This window comes from Capricornis sumatraensis, chromosome 8 (genome assembly GCF_032405125.1).
Source record: "Capricornis sumatraensis isolate serow.1 chromosome 8, serow.2, whole genome shotgun sequence".
Lineage (NCBI taxonomy): Eukaryota > Metazoa > Chordata > Mammalia > Artiodactyla > Bovidae > Capricornis > Capricornis sumatraensis.
The window spans coordinates 100,427,845-100,442,304 of record NC_091076.1 but is presented as its reverse complement, the minus strand read 5'-3'; the positions used below and the strand labels follow the sequence as shown (position 1 = coordinate 100,442,304).

General features: G+C 46.1%; 1 protein-coding gene across 1 annotated transcript in view; it reads right to left on the bottom strand.

The window, feature by feature from the left end:
- The window catches only part of CCDC57 (coiled-coil domain containing 57), a 108,877-nt gene that overhangs the window by 5,925 nt on the left and 88,492 nt on the right, over positions 1–14,460 (bottom strand). The window contains 1 exon segment of the mRNA XM_068977504.1: positions 11,157–11,210. Coding sequence (XP_068833605.1) covers positions 11,157–11,210 — 54 coding nt within the window.

Below are 14,460 nucleotides of genomic sequence, written 5' to 3'. Positions count from 1 at the left end.
CTGTGCTCCACAACAAGAGAAGCCACTGCAAGGAGAAGCTCACTCACCACAACTAGAGCACAGCACCTGGTCCCCGTGACTGGAGAAAGCCCATGTGCAGCCACCAAGACCCAGAGGACCCAGCGCAGCCAGAAGTAAGAATAAATAAAACAAGCCCCTCATTTCCCAGCATGTTTCATTGCTACTGTGCTTACTTGAAGAATGAATGGCATTCTTATAGGATGTTAACGGAGGGCATAATTTGGATATGTTAAACTTACACATAAACTTCTACATCTTTGTACTGAACTCTGTTAAATACAAAGTTTAAAATCCCTACAGGGATGCAGGCAGGAGGGTTTCTCAAACAAGTGGGATAAAAATTCTGGTTCCGTCTAAGGAGCCACATTGAGAATACTCTTGGGAGAAGTGCTTCCATATGGAGAAAAACAAACATAGAAGAAGGTGCCGGACACTTGAGAAATAGGAAAATCAAACCTATACAAACCCACAACAACCCCAAATGAGAATTCCAGACATTGTGGCTGTGGTGGGGGTGGGATGGCCAGATGTGGGGAGAAAGGGAGCGCATAGAGAACATGCCTATGGAGGGGAAACCCGGAAGTGGTAACAAGTGTGAGAAATCAATAGGGCTGCGTAAACACGTGTGAGTGAGTGAGATTATCCTTGGGCAAAAGGAGAATGTGTAACTTATAATGCAGCAGAAGGAAACTTGATCTCTCCAATAAAAGGTAGGAATGTAGAAAAAATAAACAGAAATAAAGTAAACAGATGAGAAATAAATACCATGGAGAATTAAGCCCTATAGATAAATGAGTTAGATTCACCAGTGAAGAAAAATTCTCAAATTGGATTTATTCAAAACAGACAAACAAGATTCAGCAAGATGTGTAAAGATGTTTTAGACCCATTTAAAACAAAAGACAGGGAATCCCCTGGTGGTCTAATGGTTAGGGCTCTGTTTCCACTGCAGGGGGCCTGGTCAGAGAATAAGACCTCACATGACTTGTGGTGGCGTGGCCAAGAACAAAAACAAAAAAGACACATAAAAATTGAAAACAAACAAACAAAAAAATAAAATTAGGCACAAACTGTTGTAAGGTGTAAAGAAGAATTCTGAGTCCTGGTGAAGGGACAACTTCAAAACACACCAAATACCATCTGAAAGAGCTGCAAGGCAAAGTCGATAATCCAAAAACAGGTAGGTGGAGGTTTTAATCACCCCTATTGATCATAAACTCATACAGAGATGGCAAAGACTTAGTCAACGGAATTAATTAGTTTGAGTTATTAGACACAGAGATGTCTAAATTAGTAGGCAGACAGTACACTTTCTTTTTTTGCCAAACACAGAACATATACAGAATCAGACCACACATACTCTTTGCAGCCCCATGGACTGTAGCCCACCAGGTTCTTCTGTCCATGGGATTCTCCAGGCAAGAATACTGGAGTGGGTTGCCATTTCCTTCTCCAGGGGATCTTCCTGACCCAGGGATCGAACCTATGTCTCTTATGTCTCCTGCACTGGCAGGCAGGTTCTTTACCACTAGTGCCACCTGGAAAGCCCCTCAGGCCACAGGGCAAATCTCCATTCATTCCAAATAGAATATTAATACAATAAAATTAGAAACCAACATCAAAATCTCCCCAGATCCCTTCTGCTTGGACACTAACTTATTTCTGAATAATCCTTGGATTATGTAGGGAAACCATATGGTGAATTCAAAAAATATTTAGAATCGAATCTCAGAATTTGTAGGACAGAGCTCAAGCGGCTGCCAATACACTTATCTGGAAATACTAATGTTCCATCTACCAGGAGATGAGCTAGCCTTCAGGGGGAGAGACTGGAGAGGAAGGAACAGGATGAACTTGGGAACAAGAAAAAGGAAGTCGCGGCATTAAAGGCAAGATTCAGTGAAATGGAAACTCCAAGAAAACAAGCGGCACAGAGCGTCAACAGAACTCAAACTGTTGTCTGCAGAGATGAATAAGATTAACCTCTGCCAAGATAGATCCCCCCCCAAAAAAAAGGGAGAGAAAATGAACATGGCAGGGAAATAACTGGGTAAAAATGAATGTTATAAACACCTATTCACTAGTAAGTTAATAAAATCTAGATGAAATGGAAAGTTCCAAAACCAGTACCAAAAAAAAAGCACTTGAAATATCCAATAATTAATAAGAAAATTGAAATGATGGTCAAAAACTTCCCTCCCCAAAGACTTGTGGCTCAGATGGCTTTACAGGAGGTTCTACTGAATTTTCAAAAGAAGAGACCTAAATTTCAAGGAATAGTCAATTTCTATCTTATTCCAATTACTCAGAAAAGTAGAAAAAGAGCTCATTTTATGAGGTAATCTACATTTCTAAACCAGATAAAGACAACCCAAGGGAAAAAAAAATCACAGAAATATTTAACTTATAAATGTAGCTATAAAAACTATATATATCAACATTAGCAAGCCAAATTAGTATTAAAAATATATCAAGTATAGTTTATCCCAGTAATGCAAGGCGGGTTCCATATCGGAAAATCTACCACCATATTTCATCACAATAAGCAAAAAATATATATATGATTATCTTAATCAATGCAGGAAAACATCTGATGAGTGAAAACACTTATTCATGATGAAAACTCTTGGTATATCAAGAATGTAAGGGAAAAATTTTAACTTGATAGAGGTTATATTTAAAAATTCACAGCAATCACTTTAGTGCAAAATGAGCCTCAATCTCTTCAAGTCAGAGAATGAGACAAGATGCCCCTGATGACACTCCTGTTAACACAGTTTCAGGGCCCCAACCAGCTCTGTAAGGAAATCAAATGAAACAGGACTACAAGCACTGAAGGGAAGAAACAGTCACTGTCTGAAGATAGCAGGATCATCCACTTAGGGGAAAAAGCACTGCAAGACGAAATGTTAGTGCTTCCCTCATAGCTCAGTTGGTAAAAAATCTGCCTGTAACGCAGGAGACCCGGGTTCGATCCCTGGATTGGTCAAGAAGATCTCCTAGAGGAGGAAATGGCAACCCACTCCAGTATTCTTGCCTGGAGAATCCCATGGCCGAGGAGCCTGGCGGGCTGCAGTCCATGGGGTCGCAAGAGTCGGACATGACTTAGTGGCTAACCCACCACCACCAAGGAAGTTCAGCAGGGAGGATGGACAGACGAGCCTGCTGTGTACTACAGAGCACTTCTCTGAAGAACTGTGACCTTCCAGCAAATAGGATAAAGTATTGGAAACCGCAAGAAAACTCTATAAGTCAGCCTGCCCTATTTTGAAAATGAAGTCTCACTGGAACACAGCCCGATGTGCCCCGTCATGGCTGTCTGCGGCCAGAGGGTGGCTGCTCTTCCCACTGCTGCTTCTGCTACCAGCGCCTGGGGGCCCTCCCTCTCTTCACAAACTGTGAAATGTGCAGTGTTCTCCAGAGAGCAAATAACCCCTTATGGATAAGAACAAAACAAAAACAGAAGTGGGTGGGTTTGTTCTATACACTGATTCTATACCTTTTCTTTTTAAGTTGAGTTACTACTTCTTCAAACAAAATCTCGAGTGCAGGCTTGCGGGAAAGGACAGCCCTGGCTGGGATGACTGTAGGATGCCAAAGGCTCTTCTACCCCTCCCACCTTCAGGGCTCTTGAGGCCCTTCCAAAAGGCTCTGGGGCCCTGCTGGGAGGGCACTGTCGACAATAATGACCTCCCTGAGGAGTCCTGAGTGCCCACTGGAGGATAATTAAGAGGGCCTGAGTAAGTTGATATGAATTACAAGAATTCTGCACGGATCTGCAGTGGCGTGAGGCAAGTTGACACTGGGTGTCTGCCCTACTTTGGCTCGTCTTGATTTTGCCTGGAACAGACACAGATAACCCAGACTAGAAACCAAGATCAAGGGGGACCATGCAGCAGGAGACAGGACATCGAGAGCAGAAGGCCAGAGTTCTCCAGAATACGCTACTCCCAGCTGCTTGTCTGGGTGATGCTGAACATAGGAGATCTTTTGCTGTTTTTTTAAAAAAATAACTTCTATTGAGCTATAATTTATATACAATAAAGCACACCCATTTTAAGGGTACATTTCAATGGGTTGTATAAAATCTATACATCTATGTCTATGGAACATTTCCTTCAACTCCAAACATCCCTACTCCCAGCCTGAAGCAACCACCGATCTGCTTTTTGTCATTACTAACTATGTAGGTCATTTCTGGAGAAGGCAATGGCACCCCACCCCAGTACTCTTGCCTGGAAAATCCCATGGGCGGAGGAGCCTGGTAGGCTGCAGTTCATGGGGTCGCTGAGAATTGGACATGACTCAGTGACTTCACTTTCACTTTTTACTTTCATGCATTAGAGAAGGAAATGGCAACCCACTCCAGTGTTCTTGCCTAGAGAATCCCAGGGACGGTGGAGCCTGGTGGGCTGCCATCTATGGGGTCGCACAGAGTCAGACACGACTGAAGTGACTTAGCAGCAGCAGCAGCAGGTCGTTTCTAGAAGTTCACATAAAAAAAGAGTACCCTAGGGGGGTTCCCTGGTGGCTCAGAGATGAAGAATCCACCTGCCAACGTAAGAGACACAGGTCTGATCCCTCATCTGGGATCAGCTAGGCCTGTGCCCCACAACTACTGAGCCAGAGTCCACGAGCCTCAGAGCTGCAGCTGCTGAGCCTTTGCGCTCTGCAGCCTGAGCTCCACCAGAGAAGCCACTGCAGTAGGTTCGTGCACTGCAGCTAGAGCAGCCCCCACTGACCACACCCAGGCAAAAGTCCGTGCAGCAACAAAGACCCAGCACGGCCAAACACACACACACACACACACGAAGTACACTAGGGACTGCTTGATGTCTGGTTTTTCCAGAGATCAAAGCAATGTTTCTGAGGCTCACTGCTGTTGTCACGTGTACTGGTAGTGCTTCTGCTTGTCGAGTAGTAGTTCAGCACACTTGTTTTGTCCCTCAGTCGTGTCCGACTCTTGCAACCCCATGGTCAGTAGCCTGCCAGGTTCCTCTTGTCCATGGGATTCTCCAGGCAAGAATACTGGAGTGGGTTGTCATTCCCTTCTCCAGGGGAGCTTCCAGACCCAGGGATCCAACCCACGTCTCCTGCATTGGCAGACAGACTCTTTACCACTGGCCATCAACGGATAAACGGAGGAGCAGCACGTCACACTGCTCCACAGTGACCTGCTTTTCCATTTATCTACTGATGCATGTTTGTGTTGTTTCCAGTCTGACATTCGTGTTAAGGCCTTTGGGGCGTGGATGTTTCTCTTACATGGTTACCATGGAACTGAATGGCTGAATCGTGTAGCACGTTTTTTGCTTTTTGATAGGTAAGAAGTGGATTTATTTTGAGAGAAACACACTCCACAGACACAGCGTGGACCTGAGGAGGCGAGAGCAGCTACAAGTTTTTGTTTTTTAAGAAACTGCCGAACTGTTTTCCAAAGCAGTGGACCACCCTGCATTCTCTCAGGCAGTGTGGTTCCAGCAGCTCCATGTGTTTGCTACCACTTGATATCGCCATATTATTGTAAGGTTTTGGTTGTCTGAGCGACTGTGTAGTGGCACCTCAGTTCAGTCGCTCAGTCATGTCCGACTCCTTGCGACCCCATGAATCACAGCATGCCAGGCCTCCTCACTGTGGTTTAAATTTGCATTTCCCAGATGACTAACACTGAGTATCTTTCATGGGCTTGCTGGCCATTTGTATCTCTTCTTTTTTGAAGTGTCTTCTGTAGTATTTTGGCTATTTTAAAAATTGGGCTTATTTATTTACCACTGAGTTGTAAAGTTTTTTATATATTCTGGATCAGGTCCTTGATATGTGTTCAAATATTTTCTTCCAGCTTATCTTTTCACCTTCTTGAGAGTGTCATTGCAAAAGCAGAACTTTAACATTTTGATGAAGCCCAATCCATCAGATTTTTCTTTTAAGGTTGAGACTTTTTTCTATCCTAAGAAATTTTTGTCTATCCCAAAGTCATAAAGATATCCTATGATTTCTTCTAGACGTTTTATAGTGTTTTTTTTTTTTTTTAATATTTATCTATTGGTGATGCTGGGTCTTAGTTGTGGCATGCAGGAACTTGGATATTTATTGTGGCATTCAGGATCTTTTTTTAGTTTCAGCATGTAGGATCTTTAGCTGTAGCGTGTGGGATCTAGTTTCCTGATCAGGGATCAAATCTGGGGCCCCTGCATTGGGAGCGCAGTCTTAGCCACTAGACCACCAGGGAAGTCTCTTTCTACCCACTCTTGAATTTGTGTTTTTTTTAAATCCCATTTTATCTCTGCTACAACCCTATTAGCTATACATCTTTGTGCTTTTTGTTTTGTTGTTTATGGCATATACATTTTTAATTTGTCACATTCTACCCTGAAGTAGTATTATACAAGTTCATGAACAGGAGCCCGACAGGAGTGTACTTTCTTTTCCCTTCCCCATCACTTCTGCCGCCTTGCCACACATTTCACTCGTACGTGTGTCACAAACCCCATCATACACTGTCTTCGTGTGCGCTTTAAACAGCCAGTGATCTTCCAAAGAAAACCGTACGCCTATCTCCATTATTCATCCACAGACTCACCTGCTGCCTTTGTATTTCTCTCTGATGACCCCAATTTTCACTTGCCATCATTTCCTTTGCCTGAAGAATGTCCTTTACTATTTCTTGTGGTGAAGGTCTGCTGGTGATGGATTCTATCTGGTTTGTCTGTGAACGTCTTTATTTTGCCTCCATTTTTAAAGGATCTTTTTGCTAGATAGAGAATTCTACTTTGTGAGCTCCTTTTCCTTTCAGCTTAGAGACGATCGATGATCCCTTGTCGCCTGGTAGCTATAGTTTCTGAGGAGAAGTCTGTCATAATTTTTACCTTCATTCATATTTAAGTAATGTGTCTTTTCTTTGACTGCTTTTAAGATTTTACTTTATTGGTGATTTTCAGAAACTTGATTATGATATTCCCTGGATTGCATTTGTGCCTGTGTGTTTATCCTGGTGCTTGGGGTTGACAAATTGTTTGAATCAGTGAGTTCGGAGTTTTTGTCAAATTTAGGGGGGGGAAAAAAAGGGCATCATTTCTTCAAACACTTTTTCTGCCCCTCTTTCTCCTCTCTGTTAGACTGGTGGGTGCTCTCCTTCAGGTTGCCAAAGTTGTTTTCTATGCCCTATGTTTTCTCTCTGTGTGTCATTTTGGGTTGATTCTGTTGCTATGTCTTCAAGTTCCTTGTTTTTCCTTCTGCTATCTCTATTCTACTGTTAATCCTACCAATGTGTTTTCCTTATCAAATACTGTATTTTTCATCTCTGGAAGTGGTGTTTGGTTCTTTTTTATAGTTTCAGTTCTTATCATTGTTTCCCTTTGAATACCTGAATATAGTCGTAACAGTCATTTCAACATCTTTGTTTGCTTGTTTTCTCATTTCTGTCATTTCTGTACCTCTTTCCATGAATGGTTTTCCTCTTGGCTTTGGATCACATTTTCCTGCTTCTTTACAAGTCTTGAAATTTTTAACTGGCTATTGTACATTTTAGGTATTGCGTTGTAATTTTGTCTTTTTAAGAATGTTGAGCTTTGTTTTACAGGCTGTTAGGTTCTCATTTCATCATTTCAAAGACTGTTTCTGAGCCTTTCTAGGGTAAGTCTAGATGAGTCTGCACTTCAGAGACACATAGCTCTATGATCAAAGTGTGACTTCTCTGGGTCTCCAATGAATGAAGGCTGGAGATTGACTATCTCCCCATCATCTTAGAGGTCTCGAAATGGTGACGCTTACAAGCTGCTTATCTTCCCTTTGCCTGAATTTGTGGAGTTTTATTCTGCACATCAGTGAACTAGGACATGTAAAGACGGTAAAGAGGTAAAGACTCAAGACAATTCCTACAAAGATTTCTGGAGCTCTCTTCTGCATACCCCGCCCCCCACACCACCCTCTCCTCGGGAATCTTTCCTGCAACTTCCAGCCCCTCTGCCTTCCCGGACGCCTGTTCCTGCTTCCTCCACCAGAGAAGGCACTGCGCCCTGCTTGGTGCTCCCATCCCTGTGACTGAGCCCAGAAGATGCCTGGGGCAGAAAGCCGGGGGGCCCGACAGGCGCCTCACTTGTCTTCCTCGTTCAAGGATCGCGGTCCTCTGCTACCTATTTTCCGACGTCTGAAAACAGCTGTTTCATATATTTTGTCTATGCAGGGGTGGATGTTAATGTATAGTCCTTAGTCTGGCCAGGAGTAGGAGTGAGTGCCAGTCATGCTGTGGCCCCAGAAAAAACAGCACTGAAGTAGATGCCAACTTGGCTACATCAAAGTATTTACTTTGTTTTAAAAGTTATTTCAACACAAGTTTTTTTCCCAAGTGGCAGGAAAAGCTGTTTCATCATAACAACTTCAAAAAAGAGCTAACAAAGATCTATTTGACTGTGTGTGTGTGTGTGTGTGTGTGTGTGTGTGTGAGCGTTTGTGTGCAAACTCAGTTGTCTCCGACTCTCTGCAACCCACTGGACTGTAGCCTGCCAGGCTCCTCTGTCCATGGGATTTCCCAGGCAGGAATACTGGAGTGGGTTGCCATTTTCTCCTCTAGGGGATCTTCCCAGACCAAGGAGCAAAACCTGCAGCTCTTGCATCTTCTGCTTTGGCAAGTGGATTCTTTACCATGGTGCCACCTGGGAAGCTCTTATTTGACCATATATTTCTCAAAAAGTTTAGAGGATACTCTACGTCCTAAAAAGTCTCAGGTTATAATAAGCAGGAAAGGCGGGAAGCTGGAGTTGCTCACCTAATTCAAGATACTGCACGGCTCCCTTCTTGGACCAGAACCCTGGTTCTTAGATTTCTCTGGCTGCAGTTACAGAAGATGCTAAAGGGTGGTGCAAGAGTAGTAACGTGCACAGCCAAAAGGACAAATGTGATGCTGGCAAACAGGGCAGGGCCCTTTCGATCCCCCCTGCTCCCCAGCGAATGCTGGAGGAGTCCTGGTCACGTGCTCAGTGAGCCACTGGTGGTGCCCCTTTGGGCAGCTCCCATCGCCATCTGCTCCACAAGGTTACTGTGAGAGTGGCTGCCGAGAGCATGGGCAGAGCCGCTCCGACGGCTTGTGTTCCCATTGTCACATGAGTCTCACGCTGGCCTCTGTCCCCATGGGTCAGGTCTGCCCGTCTCTGAGCTGGGTCTGCATCTCACTGTGATACACTAGAAGCCTGATGTCCACTTTTGAGTACAGATTCTCAGTCCCTGGTTTGCATACAGGTATGAGGACCACAGATGGGGAAAAGAGAATATAACACTCCAGGTGTGTTTGCCCTGTTCTCTGACTATTCTCAGAGGTCGCCTGCCCTGAGATTTTCACCTTTTCTTATCACAAATCCAACCACAAGTGGCTGCTCCTTCCGTCCTTCACTCAGTGCAATGCTGGGGTGCCTGAAACTGCTCTCCTCACTCAGTCCCTGGGTTTACTGAGAAACATAAAGTTTCTGTGGGGAGGCCAGATGGTGATGCTCCTGGTCTTGACAGCATGCAGGCAAGGTGACTCTAAGGTCCTGTGTTCAGAGTATGTTTGTATGTCCTCAGAGCACGGCTAAGCTGGCAGACCCATGGCTGAATCAGTCTGCCTTCAGAGAAAGGTCCCAAACGCTGCTTCTGAGTCCAGGCATCCTTCAGGGGAGGCCTGGAACAGTCTCCACTCAAAAATACACAATACGAGGGTAAGCTGGTATCCTCAGGGCCCACTCAACCCTATTCAGTGACTGGTGACACCCTGCAGAATGGCTCACTAACCACAAGGATGAGACCAAAGGGACCTGTATGTTGGTTCTGCAGTCAATCACACGTGACTCTCAGAGTAGGAGAATCTCAGTTTGCTTGGCAGTCACTTTATTCTGGGTCTGGGAAGGCGCTTTGCTGGAGGCTGTCTCCTGGAGCTGGAGGCCACACAGACCATGTACCGCTGGGCATGGCTGGAGCTGGCTCCCAGGGTTTTCTGTAGCTTACAGACTGAGCTGCAATTTGGCCTGTATATTTTAACTAGTTGCCAATATTAAAAAGCTGAAACATTTCATATAAAAAAATGGGGCTTTCCAGGTGGCTCAGTGGTAAAGAATCTGCCTGCCTGCCAATGCAGGAGACACAAGTGTGATTCCTGGGTCAGGAAGATCCCCTGCAGGAGGAAATGGCAACCGATTCCAGTATTCTTGCTTGGAAAATTCCATGGACAGAGGAGCCTGGGGCGCTATAGTTCAGGGAGTCACAAAAGAGTCAGATACGACTAAGTGGCTGAACACCATATAAAAAAACAAGACTTCTAACACCTCTTAAAAAATGGGAAGATCTGGCTTATTGAACCTGCACTGCTGTGCAGGGATTGCCATGGGGTAGCATCATCAACTGCTTCTGCTGGACAGGCTGGCTGGTCAGGCCCCCATGACCCGCTGGCCAAGTACTGCCCAACAGTCAACATGGTCCTGCCTCCCTTCACTCAGCCACCTGTTGCCTGGCACCCAGGGCACTATCATCTGGGAACTTTTTCAGTTCTGTGGGTTCACGGGCAGGAGTTGGACAGTTTGGATTCTGATTCTGATTCATGAACTGGGGGCTGTGTGACCTTGAGCAAGCAGCGTTAACATCTCTGGGCCTGGGTCTCGTCATCTGAATGTCAAGCCTCAGCCTCCAGGAGCTGTTGGGAAAGGATCCACGGTGGTGGGCAGAGTGATATCTGGGCTGATGACAGCACTGGGCCCTGCGTGAGCAGACACTGAGCTGAGAACAGGAAGTGGTTGGTTACTTGCTTCCTGGATCCTCAGAACAGCCTGGCAACTAGGATTTAGGTGCCATCTCTACGGTGAGATCTGCACAGAAATGTTCTCATTACACAGGGTTTAAAAATAACTTTGGATTAGCAGCAGTTAACAGGTTCATGCATGCTTCATCTTAAAATCTTGTGCAACCCTTGTTAAAGGAAAAAAAATTAATTTCAGGAGAAACTAATATGATTTTCAAAAGAACAAACATTTAAAGAGAAAAAAAACCCCCAACCCTTTAAAAGCTTTGTCCCCTTTCGTTCATCCTCAGTGAGTGGGGAGGACCCAGGGGGAAGAGCCTCTACCTACGAGAACGTAGGGCTCACAGATGGACTGCTCAGGACGGTCTGAGACCCCCTGGTAGAAACTTGTGGAGTGCCACAGGGGCACTGGGTGGGGCTGGCAGCGCTCAGAATGCTGAAATGGGGGAAGGCGTGTCCAGCCCCCAGGGCAGGGAAAGGCGGCTCCTCCCTTTCTGAAGGAATGTTTGCATTTCTTGGGAGCTTCTGCCCATTATCTGTGTGACCCCTGGGACAACCTTGGCCCCTCTGGACCATCTGCCTGAGGATAAGGTCAGGTGTCTCTGCTCTGGAATTCCATGGGGTGGGGAGAGGGTTGGGACTTGAGAACGCTGGCCTGGGCGGTGACTCACTGCCAGAGGTCTTGGAGTCTTCCTTTGGAAAGAGGACCCACTGACTAGATGGCATGGGTTTATGGTGGGAGTGGCTGCCTTAGCACAGCTGGGCACCTGGCAGGCACTCAACAAACATTTGCTTCTAGCTGGACTCTTAAAAAAAAAAAAGATTCCGACTGCATTTATTTGTAAAAATCATGTCCAGCTCCTCCCCCCATCCTGCACCCCATGCCCTCCCCAGAGCAGGGGCCACAGCCTCTTCTAAAGCACTTTTCTACCCTTGGTGCTCTGACTTCAAGACCACAATGAATATGTGTTTTCTTCTGTTGCCACCGTTCATGGTCACCTTAAAAAAGGGCATAAAACTGAATAACACACAAACCACACGTAAAATGCCCAATCTTACCCACAATTTGAAAACTGCAAACTAAAACCCATACTGAAATACTATTTTTTTAACCTATCAGACTGGCAAAAAAAAAGAAAAGCTTGATAAAAATCTACCAGTACAGGTATGAGGTGACGTGATTTACACCCTGTGGCCATGAACATGAATTGCACCAACTCTCTGACAGTGATTTGGTAATACCTCTCAGAGCTCAGACCACTCACATCTTTGACCCAGAGATTTTACTCCTAGACACTCCCCTGACTACACATTCCCATAAGCAACCACCCACGCCAGCAGACTCATGGCAGTACTGAAAACTAGAAGCGACCCAAGTGTCCATGAATGTCAGACAGGTAAAAGGAAGTACTCACACTCAGGAGCACTGAACTGCTTACTGAAAAGATCGGTGAGCTCAGTGTCAACCAAAATGGAGAAACACTACATACAGAAACTTAAGCAGCAGCAAGAGGATACACACACACACATTTAAATATAAGCTTCCATAGCCACAGAGTACAGAGCTGGAGAAGAGCAAGGGAACCAGACAGAAGGCCAGGTGGGCAGGGGAGGGGTGGCGGAGAGGGCTGATTTCCACTGAAAACCCTCTACGCTGTTTGGTTTATTTCTTAGCCAAACGGAGTGTCACTCATGCTGGAGGAGGCCTGGAGCCCCTCTGCTTCAGGGGAGACGCCACGGTGTCGTGCTGAGCTGGGCTGCCTGCACGCACAGCACGGACACTAGGGAGGCCAATGACTCCAACAACCCCTGGGACAGTCACCAATAAATGCCCTCCAAGAGAGCCAGGCAGCTGCGCCTCCCCCTCCAGGCCCGGGGTCAGCTCTCCAAGGGCTGCTTTGCTGGCAGGTCAGACGCCCGTATTTTCTGGTAGTGCCTTGGCTGAGTGTTTTTGCCACCGTGCATATATCTGGTCAACTTGGATGAGTTATTTATACATGGCTGACTTTCGTCACATTGCTTAAAAATGTCTTTCTAGTTGGGTTATTTTTGAAGTTAAAGAAATATCTTAGAAATCTGTGATTTTTAAGTTACATCTAAGATGATACAACCTTTACAACTGATATAGTCATTTGTAAATAGTTATAATTAGGTGTAGTTTTAGGTTTGATTTAAGGCATTTAGCTGGGCCTGGGCTGCATTTTAGTGCATGGTCTGGATGCATGCAGTGAGGACAGAAGCATGCTGCATCCCCACCCTGCTGTGTCTGGGGCTCTGATTTGCAGACTCTGGAAGGAAGGGCTTCTGCTCTGTGCCTGCCCCCCAGCTATCAGCAGACTGGGTCTCCCTACTGCCTCTTCCCCATGCATTTTATTGCTCCCAAACTTGAAAACCCACTTCTTTAGCTTCAAGAGAAATTCTGTCCCTATTTCATTGACTTACACTAACTGTTTACTTCAATTAGGAGAAAACAGCTGTCTTTATAATATTTAGTACTCCATCCAAGAAGAGTCTGTCTTTCAAATCTGATACTTCTCAGACAATGCATGGTGGTTTCTCTAATCACACACACTTCCTGAGCCTCTGGATCCTTGTGCTGTGGACACAAGGCCTTGCTGGACTCCCATTCTTCGCAGTTCTCTCTCTGCACATCCTGACTGAGCACCTATTGTGTACCTGTCTGTGCTGGCCAGGGGACAAGGATCAAGGAAGCTGCCCCCACCTCCACATTTTTCCAGCAGAGAGGAGGACAGACTCAAGCTAAATGAGAAAAACAGCAAGTGATCTGGGACTAGCATTAAGTGGGAAGAAGACAAGAGGCAAGCAGGGGGTGAATTTTGGAGGAGGTGAAGAGGGAGGGCTTCGGAGAAGAGGCGGTTGCTAGGGAGAGGAAGGTGGAGCCCACGTGCACAAGGGGCTGCTTGCCTGTACAAGGTGGGGGGCAGGGTGGTATCCTCAGGTGCAGCAGGGAGCTGGGCTGCTTGTGTCTGGGGAGAAGGGGAGATGGGGTCAGAGTCCCAGAGCCACAGTGGGCAGGAAATGGTGGGGGGCAGGAGGGACAGAGGAGGGAGTGAAGTGGGGGAAGAAGGGGTGGGGACGTGAGAGGAGGCTAGGCATGGAGAGACCACACCCATCGGATCCAAGATCCAGGAGGATGGAGGAGGGGTTATAGTGGCCCTGGGGTCTGGGGTGTGGCAAGGCCCAGGGTGTCAGGCTGCGGCCAAGTGGCAGCTCTGTGTGCTTGTGGAGGGATGGAGTGGGGCAGGGGCAGGGCAAAGGCGGGGCGGGGAGGTGGCGAGGCAGGGGCATGGCGGGAGGTGGGGGGTGGCGGGGACAGGTGGGGCAGGTAGAGGAAGGGCAGAGGTGGGAGGGTCAGCTCTGGTCTCACTTCAAAACCAAGAGGAGTGTGGCTTTTCAGCATGAAAACCTCCCTCCGTCCTGAGAAATACCATATAGTTCTTCATGTTATTAATGCAGATGCCACAACTTGGCAAACTATTTCATTATCACTTTTAACTCTGTTCATGACTGCTAGGTCTCACAGTCTGCTATTCACAATGTGCTGAAAATGTTAAAAAAAAAAAAGCAGAGGGCAAGACATTCCACTTTCCAGAATGGAGCTTCCAGACTGCTTGACTGAGGACCAATACCCACACCATCCTTTATCATAAATGCTA